Source organism: Calonectris borealis, unplaced genomic scaffold (genome assembly GCF_964195595.1).
Source record: "Calonectris borealis unplaced genomic scaffold, bCalBor7.hap1.2 HAP1_SCAFFOLD_59, whole genome shotgun sequence".
NCBI lineage: Eukaryota > Metazoa > Chordata > Aves > Procellariiformes > Procellariidae > Calonectris > Calonectris borealis.
In genome coordinates, this window is record NW_027441465.1 from 269,713 (window position 1) to 284,418 (window position 14,706).

General features: G+C 43.6%; 1 protein-coding gene across 1 annotated transcript; it reads left to right on the forward strand.

The window, feature by feature from the left end:
* The first annotated feature begins 2,135 nt into the window (after positions 1-2,135).
* LOC142076506 (butyrophilin subfamily 3 member A3-like) lies at positions 2,136-14,318 on the forward strand. The gene is made up of 7 exons (XM_075138788.1): positions 2,136-2,232; positions 2,704-2,724; positions 11,490-11,564; positions 12,290-12,562; positions 13,129-13,227; positions 13,921-13,947; positions 14,284-14,318. Exons 1-7 carry the CDS (start codon positions 2,136-2,138, stop codon positions 14,316-14,318), a joined length of 627 nt encoding a protein of 208 aa, XP_074994889.1.
* Positions 14,319-14,706: the final 388 nt, after the last annotated feature.

The following is a 14,706-nucleotide window of genomic DNA, read 5'->3' on the forward strand; positions in this document are numbered from 1 at the left end:
GAAGAATTGTATTATCAACAACTTGATTCCTCAGAGTATACTTTATGTCAAGGCCTAAGTTACACAGAAGAAGATACGAGAAGCCTCCTGTGCTGCACAGGTGATCAGCTGGGCACAGCTTCCCTTTAATGTGACGTGGGATGACAAGGAACACTGCTTAAAAGAGAGAGGAGACATGTGGTACTTGGCTTCATTGAGGATTTTGTTCCACCACCTTTCTCTGTCTCTTACATTGTGGCACATCAGAAATGATGACTATCTGGCTCCAGAAAGGAAGAACAGGAATATTTTGTTCCCTCATCCTTTTCCAATTTTGTATGTTCCTTTTTTCATCAGCTAAGAAATCCTCTTTCAAGTGGTCCCCTGATATTTTCCAGGCTAGAGAGACACAATAGCTTTATGTCACCCAAAGAAGTAGCAGATGATCCAACATAGCCATCTGACCCGTGCTTGGCCACTTGTACAACAAACCTAGCGGGAATCCACAAAGTCCTGTAAGAATAGGTGAGCAATGTGACCTAGAGGCAGTCAGGTCACGGCTGCTTGGACGTCAGTGCAAGGCTACCTTGCCTTTCCTCTCTGTGAGCATCCCTGCCAAGGAAGGAGGAGCACATTTTATCAGACAGGAGTTCTTGGGGAGGTACATCCTCCATTACACTGTTGTGCACATTGTTTCCTCTTGCCTTTGGCATGTCTCCTTTTTCACAAGTATCCTCACCAATGTTTGGGAAATCACCAGTTTTGTTTGACTGGCTACATTACAAAACACCCCCACTTTTGGTTTTGTACAAAAGACACAAGCTTGGCATAAATTCGCCCCAGCACCCAGTCCCAGGTCTATGCTGTGAACAGCAAAATTTTCTTCTGAATTTAAAGGATTTCCACACTTTGACATGCATAATCCTTTTCAGTCATTTAGCCCGTAACCTAGCAGCAACTAGACAATCCTCAATTTACTAACACTTAGGTTTTTGTGAGTACAGCCTCAGAAAAGGAAGTCATCCTTTCCGATCTGTTCTGCTTTGTTCTCCCTTCCAGAAGACTCCAGTGTTCAGGAAGAATGTAATATATGCCAAACATATATTCAAAACGTTTGTTAAAGAAATAAAAGGCAAAGGTTGACATGTAAAACTTAATTCTTTTGCAGGTCAAACTTCTGCTGCAGGTAGAAAGGAAAAAAACTATTTGAAATATTTAAGCTTAGATGGCACTGAGCTTTAGGTGGGAAAGATGCCACTCTCTTCTTCCCAACCACGCTGTTGGACATTTTTGCACGGCCAAAGTCAGTATGAAACTGACTTGGCTCTCACACAGTTATTCCTCAAGGATGGTGCTTCTCATGCAGCAGAATCACTCTAGCTGAACCATATTAGTCCCCAGCTTACATGTATGTCATGTGTCTTTGTCCGCCATCCTGCCATTAACTTTGGCCCTCTCAGCAGGAGAACCATGAGGGATGAGGGGTGTCAGGCCAGATAGCGCACACAGCCATAAATCTGTAGGCATCAGGAAGTAATGGCCACATGGACACTGCAATAACAGGTGTGGGGGAGGGAGCTGTATGGGTGCCCAGAGCCCATCTGTGTGCAGGTTGGGATTGAGAACACTGCTGTCCCACATAAGTTGGCCAAGTTCTTCCTAGGTGGTAGCTAAGTTTACTTATTTTTCAATTTAAAGTCACATTTAAATGCCTTTTATTTTGCAGGGCACCCCTTGTTAGGTGAAGGTAAGTGCTCATTTCTCCTTGCAAATCACCCCTCCATAAGTGCCTTTAAATATGTGGAGGATATCTGTAAGGAGCTATCACCCTGCCCTAACTTAGAGTGGTTTGTATCCCATCTTTTTTTGTGGGAGCACAGGGCATTTGTTTATGCAAATGAGATATTTTAAGGTCATTGGTAGGAATTACTGAAACTGGGGTAAATAGGTCACATGTGATAGCTAGAAGACATGGTGAATGAGAATCTTTGGGCAGAAGGGCATCTCCTTAAGAGTCCCCAAGACTTCATTCAGAGATGCTATGAGTACTTTTAGAACATGGAAAGTGTTACAGTTAGTCCCCCAAACTGGTGGCTAACCATAACCCTCCCAAGCTGCATCTCCTGGCAATTTCTTGCTGTTAAAGAGCCTGCCACATGAGCTTCCACATCCCCATTCCTTTCCTGTCCAACTCCCCAGAGCATTTCAGCAAGGTGAGGCAAAGACATAAAAAGAGAGAAGTGAAGGCAAGAAGTAGGTTTTGTTTGTTGACCCTCTTCTGTGAGATCTCTTTAGCTCAGGTGAGTGTCCATGGCAGTTACCATTGCATTGCTGCTGGTCAACGGCACCAAGAATGCTTCCCAATGAAGGACAAAGTGGCCTCAACAGTAACACAAGTGGGGAAGACATACACTTTGTTAGTGGGTCCCATCCTCCAAAGTGGCATTCTACTCTTGCAGGGGCCTTTCCATGCAGGCCACGAGCGTGGTGTCCTTGGGGTCCCTGCAGCAGGAGCCCGGGTTCAGGCAACCCAGCTGAGGCCTTCAGGTGTGGCTGGAATCTGTGGCCTTGGCAGTTGCCTTTGTTCTGCTGCAAGGAACCAACATCCTCAAGGTTGCCGGGGCAACTTCTTGGGAGGATCCCAACTCCAGCAAACACCTTCCCTGGGGCTTCATGCAATGCATCCTCCACTGGCTGTAACTGCCTTTCTCCTCTCCTTTGCAGGACAACTTCAAGAGAAGATAGGTGAGTGCTGCCTGGCATGTGGGAGACTGCTTATCCCTAGAGTGTGGGGTGGGAATGGGGAGTGTTCTATGCTCCTGGGCCCAGCCCTCCTCCCTGCCAGCCAGCAACAGAGCCTGCTGCTTGCCTCCCTCTCTGCCCCTTGCCCGCCTTCCTCACCTGGCAGTCCTGCTCTGGCATGGTGGCTTCAACAGGAACGCACAGGGGGGAGTCATGGGCTTTGTTAAGGGGTCCTGTCCTTCACAGTGGGAGTCCAAAATTGCAAAGGGGAACGTTCCCCATATGTCTAGCCTTACCCTCCCCAGCTCCATTTCATGGTGTCATGGTGTCGCGAATGAGTGGTTTAGAGCCGCTTAAAGAATCACCATCAAAGGTGTTAGCAGAAAGTTATTTTAATAGAGATTTATAAAGGTGCGACCTAACAGAATTCGATGGCAAGGTTCACTCTATTACTTATTATATGGATGAAACATGTAAAGGAAAATCGTCTAAAGGTTTATATCATAGGGACTATATGTGTTTAGCAGCAGTCTAGGGTTCATTCACAGTTTCGCAACACTTAATTATCAACTAATCATTAACAAGCTCTAGTAGGACTTAATTATTAACTAATTTAATATTTACGAAATAAGTGTTAGTAGAGTCTACTATAATCATGAATTAATTACAGATTATGCTTGCGATTAGTCCACACATACATACAGACAGAAAAAAAAAAATATATGTACAGAAGGTATACCTGTTAAAAATTCCCCTCAATTTCAGTGAAGAAATATTCACGTCAAATGTCTAGGCATTTCTTTCTCAACAGGCAAAGGGTTGAGTTTCGAGAAGTGAAGGGGTTCAGCTCAGGTCCCGTTGTCAGTAACGGGCCTCTGAATATCACAGATTCGAGAGGTTGTGAGCTCTGAGAGGCTCCCACTCAGAGGGAGATGCTGGGTGCAGCCGCTGCAGTCCAGGAGAGCTCAAAGGCCTCACTTAGGACCACCGTTTATAGGTTTGCAAGATGGTTGGCTTTAGTCATCCATAAATTTCCATCCTGGCCACAGTCCCAGGTGGTAATTATTAAAAATTCTCCAGGTTTCAGTGTTGTTCTACTGGACACCTGGGCCAGACAGTGGGAGTACATTCCCAGCTCAGCCATGCAGAGTTTCTGATATAGTCAAGGAGCGCTCAACTGCCATACTCAGTACACCAAGGCTAAGGTTTCATGGGAATTTCTGAGATCAACTAGCAGCCTAGGAGAGGGGGGGAGGAAATGCACGACCACACGTGGTTTAACCCCAGGTGGCAACTAAGGACCACACAGCTGCTTACCCACTGCCCCCCTGGTGGGATGGGGGAGAGAATTGGAAGGGTAAAAGTGAGAAAACTCGTGGGTTGAGATGAAGACAGTTTAATAATTAAAGCAAAAGCCACACATGCAAGCAAAGCAAAACAAGGAATTCATTCTACTAGTTCCCATCGGCAGGCAAGTGTTCAGCCATCTCCAGGAAAGCAGGGCTGCATCACATGTAACGGTTATTTGGGAAGACAAATGCTATCACTATGAACATCTGTCCCTTTCTTCTTCTTCCCCCAGCTCTATATGCTGAGCATGATGTCATATGGCATGGAATATCCCTTTGGTCAGTTGGGGTCAGCTGTCCCAGCTATGTCTCCTCCCAACTTCTTGCGCACCTCCAGCCTATTCGCTGGTGGGGTGGTGTGTTGTCATTCTGGAGGGAGAGGCTCCTTACAAGAGGGACCAGAGAGAGAAAGGCTTGCTTTGTGGTAGCTGGTGGGGATGGAGCCATGGGCCTTTTTTCAAGAGATAGCAGAAGAGCATCCATGATTTTCAAGGGCTTCTTATGCTTCTATGTTTGATTACTCTTCTCTTTGTCATTACAAACCAACAGGTGAGAGAAAAGAGTAAGTGACATCTTGTCTCTGATGCTGCTTATGAAATGCACAACTGCTGAGATGTCCTCTGAAAACCTGCTCAGCTCAGCAAAATGCTCACGCCTCACTCAATTTTGTTGGGAAACATCATGTAATGCTAAGGAATACCTTTGTACAGGAGAGGGAATTAGGCCAAAGGATCACATAGGATAAATCCTGCACTCCCAAGACATATAGGAATGGGATTAGGAAGCAGTTTTGCAATGAGGTATTGTCAAGTGTCTGGAAGGCACTGGGATTTCCCCTTTCATGACAGCTGCGCGATACCTCTGCAGACATGAGGCCTCTGGCCTTTTTACCAGTCCACTCTGTTTTCTACTGTCCTGGTTCCAGCTGGGACAGGGTTAACTTTCTTCCCAGTAGCTTGGGGGTGTGCTGTGTTTTGGGTTTGCTGTGAAAGGAGCATTGATGGCCCATTGATGCTTTGGCTGTTGCTGGGTGGTGCTTGCACCGGGGAGGGGGAGCACAGCTGGGGTGGTGGACCCAGCTGGCCAATGGGGTATTCTATACCATGTGACATCATGCTCAGTATAAAAACCAGGTGTGTGGGGGGGCTTGCCCCCCGTTTGTGACACGTGGTCAGCTGTCTGTGAGCAGTTGCATTGCGCATTGCCTGCTTTCTGTATTCTGTTATTGTTGTTGTCTCATTATTATTACTGTTCTACTTTGTTTTATTTCAATTATTAAACTGTTTTTGTCTCAACCAGGGAGTTTTCCTACCTGTGCCCTCCCGATTCTCTCCCCCATCCCACTGGATGGGGGGGTGAGCGAGCAGCTGCGTGGGGTTTATTTGCTGGCTGGGGTTAAACCACGACAGTCTTTTTTGGCGCCCAACATGGGGTAGTGAAGGGTTGAGATAACGACAGATTAATTAGAGCATATTAAGGAATTTATATCTGTTAACATATTAATTTGTTCTGCACCATGATCCTGTTTTTGCTGTACCTGTTAAAGATTGGAGTTGGGTTTTGTAGTCTGCTGTGCTCTGCAGTGATTAATGATGTTTTGCCTGGGAGATTTGTTACTAAAATGCTGGCATTGGGGGTTATTTGGTATTTGGGATTTGTAATGAAGCCATTACTGTATTTCAGGTACCACCTCATGGAGACCATTGGCAATTATACCTTTTCCTCTGAGAGATTTTTTATGGAGGAAATAGAGAATGGCACGCTTGCTACCTTCCTCTATGATGTCGTCTCCTTTGTTAAAATAACTTGTCAGTACCTTGAACATCCCTGGGTAGTTAAAATACACCTATTGGTACTCCTCGGGAATTAATAATATTCAAGGATCACCTCCTCCAAGCTCAGGAGCAATGCATCCCACTAAAGAGGAAGTCAGGCAAGAATGCCAGGAGACTTGCATGGATGAACAAGGAGCTCCTGGACACACTCAAACAAAAAAAGGAAGCCTGCAGAGGGTAGAAGCAAGGACAGGTAGCCTGGGAGGAATACAGAGGAATTGTCCGAGCAGCCAGGGATCAGGTTAGGAAAGCTAAAGCCCTGATAGAATTAAATCTGGCCAGGGGTGTCAAGGGCAACAAGAAAAGCTCTATAGGTATGTCGGCAATAAAAGGAAGACTAGGGAAAATGTGGGCCCTCTCTGGCACGAAACAGGAGACCTGGTTACTTGGGATATGGAGAAGGCTGAGGTACTCAACAACTTTTTTGCCTTGGTCTTCATCGGCAAGAGCTTGAGCCTCACTGCCCAAGCTGCAGACAGCAAAGGCAGGGACTGGGAGAATGAAGAGCCACCCACTGTGGGACAAGATCAAGTTCGAGACCATCTAAGGAACCTGAAGGTGCACAAGTCCATGGGACCTGATGAGATCCATCTGTGGGTCCTGAGGGAACTGGTGGATGAAGTGGCTAAGCCACTATCCATCTTATTTGAGAAGTCATGGCAGTCCAGTGAAGTTCCCGCTGACTGGAAAAGGGGAAACATAATGCCCATTTTTAAAAAGGGAGAAAAGGAAGACCCAGGGAACTACAGGCCAGTCAGTCTCACCTCTGTGCCTGGGAAGATCATGGAACAGATCCTCCTGGAAGCTATGCTAAGGCACATGGAGGACAGGGAGGTGATTCGAGACAGCCAGTATGGCTTCACCAAGGGCAAGTCCTGCCTGACCAACCTAGTGGCCTTCTGCGATTGAGTGACTACATCAATGGATATGGGAAGACCTATGGATGTCATCCATCTGGACCTCTGTAAGGCCTTTGACACAGTCCCCCCCAACATCCTTCTCTTTAAACTGGAGAGGTATGGATTTGATGGGTACAGTCCAGTGGGTGAGGAATTGTTTGGATGTTCGCATACAGAGGGTAGTGGTCAACGGCTCAATGTCCAGATAGGGGTCAATGACGAGTGGTGTCCTTCATGGGTTCGTATTGGGACCAATACTGTTTAATATCTTCATCAATGACATAGACAGTGGGTTCAAGTGCACCCTCAGCAGGTTTGCAGATGACACTAAGCTGAGTGGTGCGGTTGTCATGCCTGAGGGACAGGATGCCATCCAGAGGGACCTGGACAAGCTCAAGAAGTGGGGCCCTGTGAATCTGATGAGGTTCGACAAGGCCAAGTGCAGGGTCCTGCACCTGGGTCGGGGCAACCCCTGCTATCAATACAGGCTGGGGGATGAAGGGATTGAGAGCAGCCCTGCCGAGAAGGACTTGGGGGTACTGGTGGATGCAAAGCTGGACATGAGGTGACAATCTGCGCTCGCAGCCCAGAAGGCCAACCGTATCCTGGGCTGCATCAAAAGAAGCATGGCCAGCAGGTCGAGGGAGGCGATTCTGCCCCTCTGCTCTGCTCTGGTGAGACCCCCCCTGCAGTGCTGCGTCCAGCTCTGGGGTCCTCAGCACAAGAAAGACAAAGACTTGTTGGAGCGGGTCCAGAGGAGGGCCACAAAAATGATCAGGGGGATGGAACACCTCTTCTGTGAGGAAAGGCTGAGAAAATTGGGATTGCTCAGCCTCGAGAAGAGAAGGCTTTGGGGAGACCTTATTGCAACGTTTCAGTACTTGAAGGTGGCTTATAAGAAAGATGGGGACAGACTTTTTAGGAGGGCCTGTTGCGCCAGGACAAGGGGGAACGGTTTTAAACTAAAAGAGGGTAGATTTAGACTAGATATAAGGAAGAAATTTTTTACGGTGAGAGTGGTGAAACACTGGCACAGGTCGCCCAGAGAGGTGGTAGATGCCCCATCCCTGGAAACATTCAGGGTCAGGTTGGACGGGGCTCTGAGCGACCTGCTCTAGTTGAAGATGTCCCTGCTCATTGCAGGGGGGTTGGACTAGATGACCTTTAAAGGTCCCTTCCAACCCAAACTATTCTATGATTCTATGATTCTATGATTTTGACAGATGTCTAGGTACAGCTCATTTTTCCACGTTCCCTTGTCAGCTTATTTACACATGTATGTGTTTTGCAGCATTAAAATAAAAGAAGAAATTAATGGTGAGACATGTAATGGTGTCATAATTTTTGGTACTAAGGGCTTTTTTGGGGCAGGTAACTTAAATCCAGAAGCACATTTGATCGCAAAGCAGTATATACTATACACAATTCATGCTTTTAGAGAATACTATTTACTGTCTTGGTCATCAGGGATGTGCAGTTGTAGCGACTGGGGGATGAAAGTGAAGAGTTCATAAAGGCAACTGCACATCTCTAGGGAAAATAAGCCATTTGTTAGAGATAATCCAAAAGCTTCCCATGACCTGTAGAAGGAAAGGGAGGCTCCTCTGGTTTCCAAATCCACAAAAAGCAGAAGTATCGGAAGAAGTAGAGCTTGCCGTTTGGCTCACACCAAACTCCACGCAGCTCTGCCGAGGTCGCAACTCCCTCTGGTGGGATGACACTGTCTTTGTGGAGTATTTTGTCAGACACAACTGCATAAGTTTATTCTGTTCGACTCCCCTTCCCATGTCTTTTCACTTGCTAAAACTCCCCCTCTGCAGTGTGTGCATGTTTTCATTGATGGGATTTTTTTTTTTTTTTGGTTCATTCATTCAGAAGAATGCAAGACTTCCAGAGGGGGGAGGTTTTATGCAAAATATTTAACATTGATTTATACACAGACAGAGAATGCTGTCAGTTTGGGGAGGGCACATAATTTGTCTTCTAATATCAAAGCAAGTGAGGACACAGATGCCAGATTGCAAGTAGGAAGGCTTTTTTTCTCCCCAAAGAGATGTCCTCCAAAACATCCAACATCAAGCTCACATTGTCTCCTAGCAAAACCTACTATTCCCCTGTCCCCTTTTCTCCTCCTTCCTCACCCTGGTTCTTCTTTCTATTAAAAGCAGTTCAGGATGGGAGACAGACCACCCCCCTGCTTTACCTCCAGGTCTTGTAAACCTGTTCCTGCACAAGCACTTTGGAGCATGGCTAAGGCAAACAACAGGTAACTACTAAGATGGTAAAACAACACATTTTTTACAGCACAGTCAATAACAGTAATTCCTTTTTCCAGTGATTATTCTGTTTTTAGATTAACTGTAATTTATCAGCCAGCCCTACTAGTTTCTTGGGGTCCATTTTCCACAGCATTATAGAAAGCTTCCACCGTCTGAAGTTTTCTAAGGGCTCTTTACACTTCTTTTTTTCTTATTGTAGAGTATTTGACCACAGATAATACAAATACCCAGCTCCACCCATTTTTATTTTCTTACACTCTCACTGTGCAGCATTGTAACCTTTGGAAATAAAAGGGTTAGTTTTATGGTCAGGATTGCAGTCGCTGACAGGGTCCAAAGGTACCAGCAGCCTTCTGAGCATCGCCAACAGATGTAAGAACCTGCATGCAGATTTCTTTAAGGAGCAGCTGCGTTTCTAGAAATCCAGGCTTGTGTTTCTCTCTGTTGAAGCAATGGTTTCTTTGGCTGCTTCTGTAGGTAAGAGCTCTGAATGTATTCTTAGCCCCGCTGTTTCCTGCAGGCTTTGTGTTGTGTTGTGTTGGTTGCCAGACATTTTGGGTGTTTCCTGAAAGATCTGGGGATCATCTCTGTTGAGCTCTGTTTTGTGTGTATTTTTGCTTGGTGAAAGCAAGCTTTGGAGCAAGAGAAAAACCTGAAACACACCTTCATATCTATCTATCCTGAAGCCATGCTTACTGTTAGGTTTGGCTTTGGGGTCGAGTAGGGTTGGATTTAGTGGAGAGAAATACATGATCTGACACTGAGATGTGGATGTACAGACCCTTTGGAAAGCCCCGGACAAGCATCAGTATCATGTAATGGACACAGATCCCTTACTGCACTTCTCCATTTTGTGCTTTTTTTTTTGCTATGACATTACTTTCATTTTTGTTGTTCATCCTTCTCTTTGCCCTTCCTTGTAGCTGCTGCACTCAGTGTGCAGCATTGTTCTTCCTATTCAGAGTGTTTGTTGCAGTCTTTGCATTTGCTACGTGTTGTTATCGCAGTCTCAGCAGAGTACCTGGCAGGCACTTTAAGCCTTGCTATTTGTTTTCATGGCTTTTTTTTCCTACATGTTTTGCAACATGTTGTGCTTATTCTATTCTATTCTATTCTATTCTATTCTATTCTATTCTATTCTATTCTATTCTATTCTAATTTGTCCTTTCTTATTTCCTTGAATCCCAAGCATCTCAGCTCTTGTAGCTCTATCAGACTCAGCTATCATACAAAAACCAAAGTGAAACAATTTCTCTAGTTATCTTGGCAGCAGAGGAAGTCCTGAAGATGGTGTGTGAAGGCTCAGAAAAAGAGGAAATCATGAAAACAAATAAAAAAGTGTCAAAATCTCACATTCTTAATGGCTATAGGAAGGGACTGTATTGTGCCTCAAAAAGGTAAAAGAAGTAGGACTCATACTATGTATCATTAACTAACAAAGTGTTAGGCTGCTAACATAATTTAGTTTCCTGGTGTCCCTTTACTAGCAGTGAAGAAGAACAGTCACCTCTGGATCATGATGTATTTTCTCCTCCTGTGAAAGTATGTGTTGACAAATTTTTAGTTGTCTTAGTTATTATGACCAGTGAAAACTCTGAAAATCCTTGGGGAAGTTTGGATGAGCCATAACTAATGAGAGGTTCCGTTTTGTATTGCAAAGTGTGTGGTGGGGAGGAGAGAAGCAAATCCATGTCCTACCTGGACATGTGGTGCGCTTCAAAGCAGAGCTTATTATGTTTTGCTAGGTCAAAGTCAAATGAAGATCTTCCTTTTTTTTTTCTATTTGAGTTATATTTATTATAGTATAATATATATATGTATATAGGGGTTATATCTATACATGTAGAGAGAGAGGAAGAGTGGGTTTGGTTATATAAATCTTGGAAACTCCTGCTTTAAAATCCTGGTTAATTTAGAAACTTTCATTTCTATTTTCCTTAAAAATATTTAGGGAAAAAATGGTTATAGTATTTCGAAAGTGAAATATTTAATTTAGAAAATACCAATGTGTCCTTTTTTTTTTTTTTTTTTTTTAAGGCAGAATTTATGTTCTGGGCTTTGTATCTGTATTGTCTTTGCCTTTTAACTCCAAGCAGCCATCTCAAGTCCTGTTACTGGTACTACTAACAAGACACATGTCTGCCCAGCGCAGGAATTGCTCACTTCATAACCATTGACTATTATCAGTGTTGGAGTGTCTCCATACAGACAATAAGAACAATCATAGGACTTCTCTGGCTGCTGAATCACTCCCCAGGTTCATCTAGGGTGCAACTAAGCATGTGGGTAGTGCACATAAACAGACAACAAGATGTTGGAGTGAATCTGGGAATGATGTAACTCAGCTGTGCAGCATCCCACATAATTTATTTTGCATTCCAACATAGACTTTTGTCTTCCACATAGGTATGGGGCCCTCGGTGCAGCTGACAGCAGTCATCTTCGTCTTGGTATCGGTATCTACACCCCATCCCACTGCAGGTAATTTTGCTCTGTAATGGATTAATTTCGTTCTGTACTAAATCCATTTCAGAGACTATGAATAGATTTGAACTGAAGCCCCCTATGACTTTCTTCTCCACTGAAGGAGGTCCAGATTTAGATGATTTCTTTGGATTTCATGTGAACACAGATGTACGTTCTGGGATTCAGTGTGCTCAACTGTAGGCATTAAAATTGAGCATCTGAGAGCTATTTGTCTAAGGTACCTGTACAGTCAATAGGAGAAGATGGGTCCTCCCAGAGCATAACATAACTCATTTGTTTCAGATTCCCATCTTCCCAGGGAATGAATCACTTCTTAGGGAATGCAGTTTCTCCATGGTTTTGCTACAAGATGATTGCCTCAACGAGATACTTATCTTCTAGGTGGCTAAAAATTGGTGAGATGAACATACCTAGATAACCTAATGTTGTCAACACTACAAAGGGAGGTGATAGGTAATTTTGACTTGCATGATGCGTGGCAGCACTGGATGCTTGTAATTTGAAATGGATGGCTTTGTGTTTCAAATGTATTTGTGTGCTTTTCTTCATCTTCAAATTTGCAGCTGCTGCTCCTGATCACAGCTGTGAGAGGATGTGCTAATGTCATAGCATAAGGGCTGCAGCTTCAGTGGGGAAAGCACTTATAGGGCATCATAAATGCAAACCTTCTTGCAGATTTTTTCCCTCGTAGCTCACCCATTTGTCTCTCTCTTCTGTAGGTGGTGGCCATGATCCGTTGCTTGTCTTGGATGGTTATGAGGATGATGGTATTCGACTCAAATGTTTCTCTAAGAGGCTGTTTTCTGAAGTTCAGGTGTTGTGGACAGATGGTAGAGGAGACAATGTCACTGGGACTCCTCTCACCACTGGCACCGCCACTGCTAGTACCAGCAGCTCCATCATTCTAAAACCAGGATCTGGAAACTTTGTGTCCTGCAAAATAATTGATAAACTGCTGAAAACATCAACAGAATCTTCAGTTGTCATTGCGGGTGAGTACGAGCTTGTGTCTTTGTGTCCTGGAAAGAAAAATAGTGAGCTGATGCATACAGAGCAGATTGCCCCAGAACCTCAGATTTCTAGTAGAATAGAATAATCAGTTTTCACAGAAGTTTACTTTGTCAGCATTGTCAAAATATTAATAATAAAAACACCCTTCCATGGGAGCAATGCCATCTGGGGGAAATGAAATCTCGTTATCGAGTGGTGCTTATTCTCACTTGCAAGGATGGAGCATGCTGCCCCCTCTCTCTCTCTATATTTTTCTCTCATTTTCTTCCACTTCTGTTTCTATTACTATAACGTCTAATATTCTATTCTATTCTATTCTATTCTGTTCTGTTCTGTTCTGTTCTGTTCTAATGCAGTGGTTTACACAAATCTCTGATCGTGCTTTATAAAATAGTCTAGGGATGTAAATGTCCCAGTGAACTGTTCGTACAGGTATCTAGGAATGAAATTTAGATCCAAATTAATTTTGTTTCACTTTAGGCATGTAATCAAACTATAAATTTGAGCTCAAGGAAAGTTATAACTGATCATCTGAAATAATTTGCAGATGTCTTCTTTCCTGCCACCTCCCCTTGGCTGGCGGCTTTTGTTGTGATCCTGCTCTTGAGCATATTCCTGGTTATTGCAGCAATTTATAAACTCAGAAGTAAGTTCCACTCTTAATGCTAAAGTGATGAATGCTTCATACAATCTGGTTGAAAGACAACATCACCATGTCCCGAATTATCTGGGGAGGAGGGTACAGGATTATGAACAAACACCTTCGTGATTCTTCAAACATGGCTTTTTACTGTATTTTTGCTTTCCCTGCGTATTCATTTTTAAGCATCTCTTAACTACTCCAACATCTTGGGGTGTAAACCTGTACAATCACATTTGCCAATATGAATTGACATATTATTATAGCGATATTATCATTGCAACTTAATTTAATTTTTGAAATAAAACAATTCTTGCAAATAACTGAAATCTGTTAGTGTACCCAAATGTATCCACTGGCTTAATTTATTTGCAAGTCATTTTATTGCTTTATAAGCTAGTTTCTAACTAAGACAGTTCTACAACACAAATCTGTGGCCAAGACAGCATACCAAGTCTGATTTTTTTCTGCGTTCAGCATCACTAGTTTTATTCATTAAATTCTGTATGATTTCTTATTATTTTAATGGAAGGTATAAGTATACGCAAACCAAGATATTTTGAAAATAAGTTGCTTCCTTACCAAACATGACCACCCTGAAATATGAAAAGTTTCATTTGAAAACCTACAAGCAAGAAGAAAGTAAGATAACATTTTCCGTCTCCCTGGCTTTCTCTTCTCTCTCTCTCTATTTCTCAGAGAACAGTAAGACAACTATTCGTGAAAGTAAGTCATATTAATATCATATTTAAAAGTCATATTAATACTATATTTCATCATGAACATCTTGAAAGATATGTGCAACAGTAGAAATGTTGACCAGTGGTATAAACCATGGGGCTAATTAGTTGTATTCCTAAGGTTGTTTTATGACAGAGACTTCAAAAGATTGGGACTTTGGTTGACCCTATCTACCTGTAGGCTGCAGCTAGGGTGCCTTTGGGGAGTAAGTCACCTTACGCGCATCCAACACAGAAGGACTGGTCCCCTGCTGATTCCTGCTCCTGATGAGCAATGAGGAAATTCTTGCATCCCATTTAACCTTGGCTTTTCTGCCTGCAGATGTTGAAAGACATGGTAAAAAGCTTTTGGGATGAGTCACCTTTTGTGCAAAAACTTTCACAGGTTTTCTTCCCCCTGACCCACTATCTATCTAAAAGTTTACCATTTCCAGAAAAATAATTTTTTAACAATTCCCCCAGCTGTCATGTCCAGGCTCCTTAGAGCATTACAATTTTTCCTAGTGCCCTTTTGCAAAACTCTGATAGAAAGACTCCTCAGACACCCCAAATACCATGCTGGAGTGTGGTTAAAGCTGCCACATGGATGTGATCGAGCAGGGCATAGAAGTGGCAGTGTGTTCTGGCCAGAAGGTGTGTCCAGACCAATTTTTCCCTGCCAAGACCCACTCCACCTTTCAGTAGATGCAAAATTTTCAACACAAAATTTTGTTTCATGTGAAAACTGGAGATACTTATAAAATGT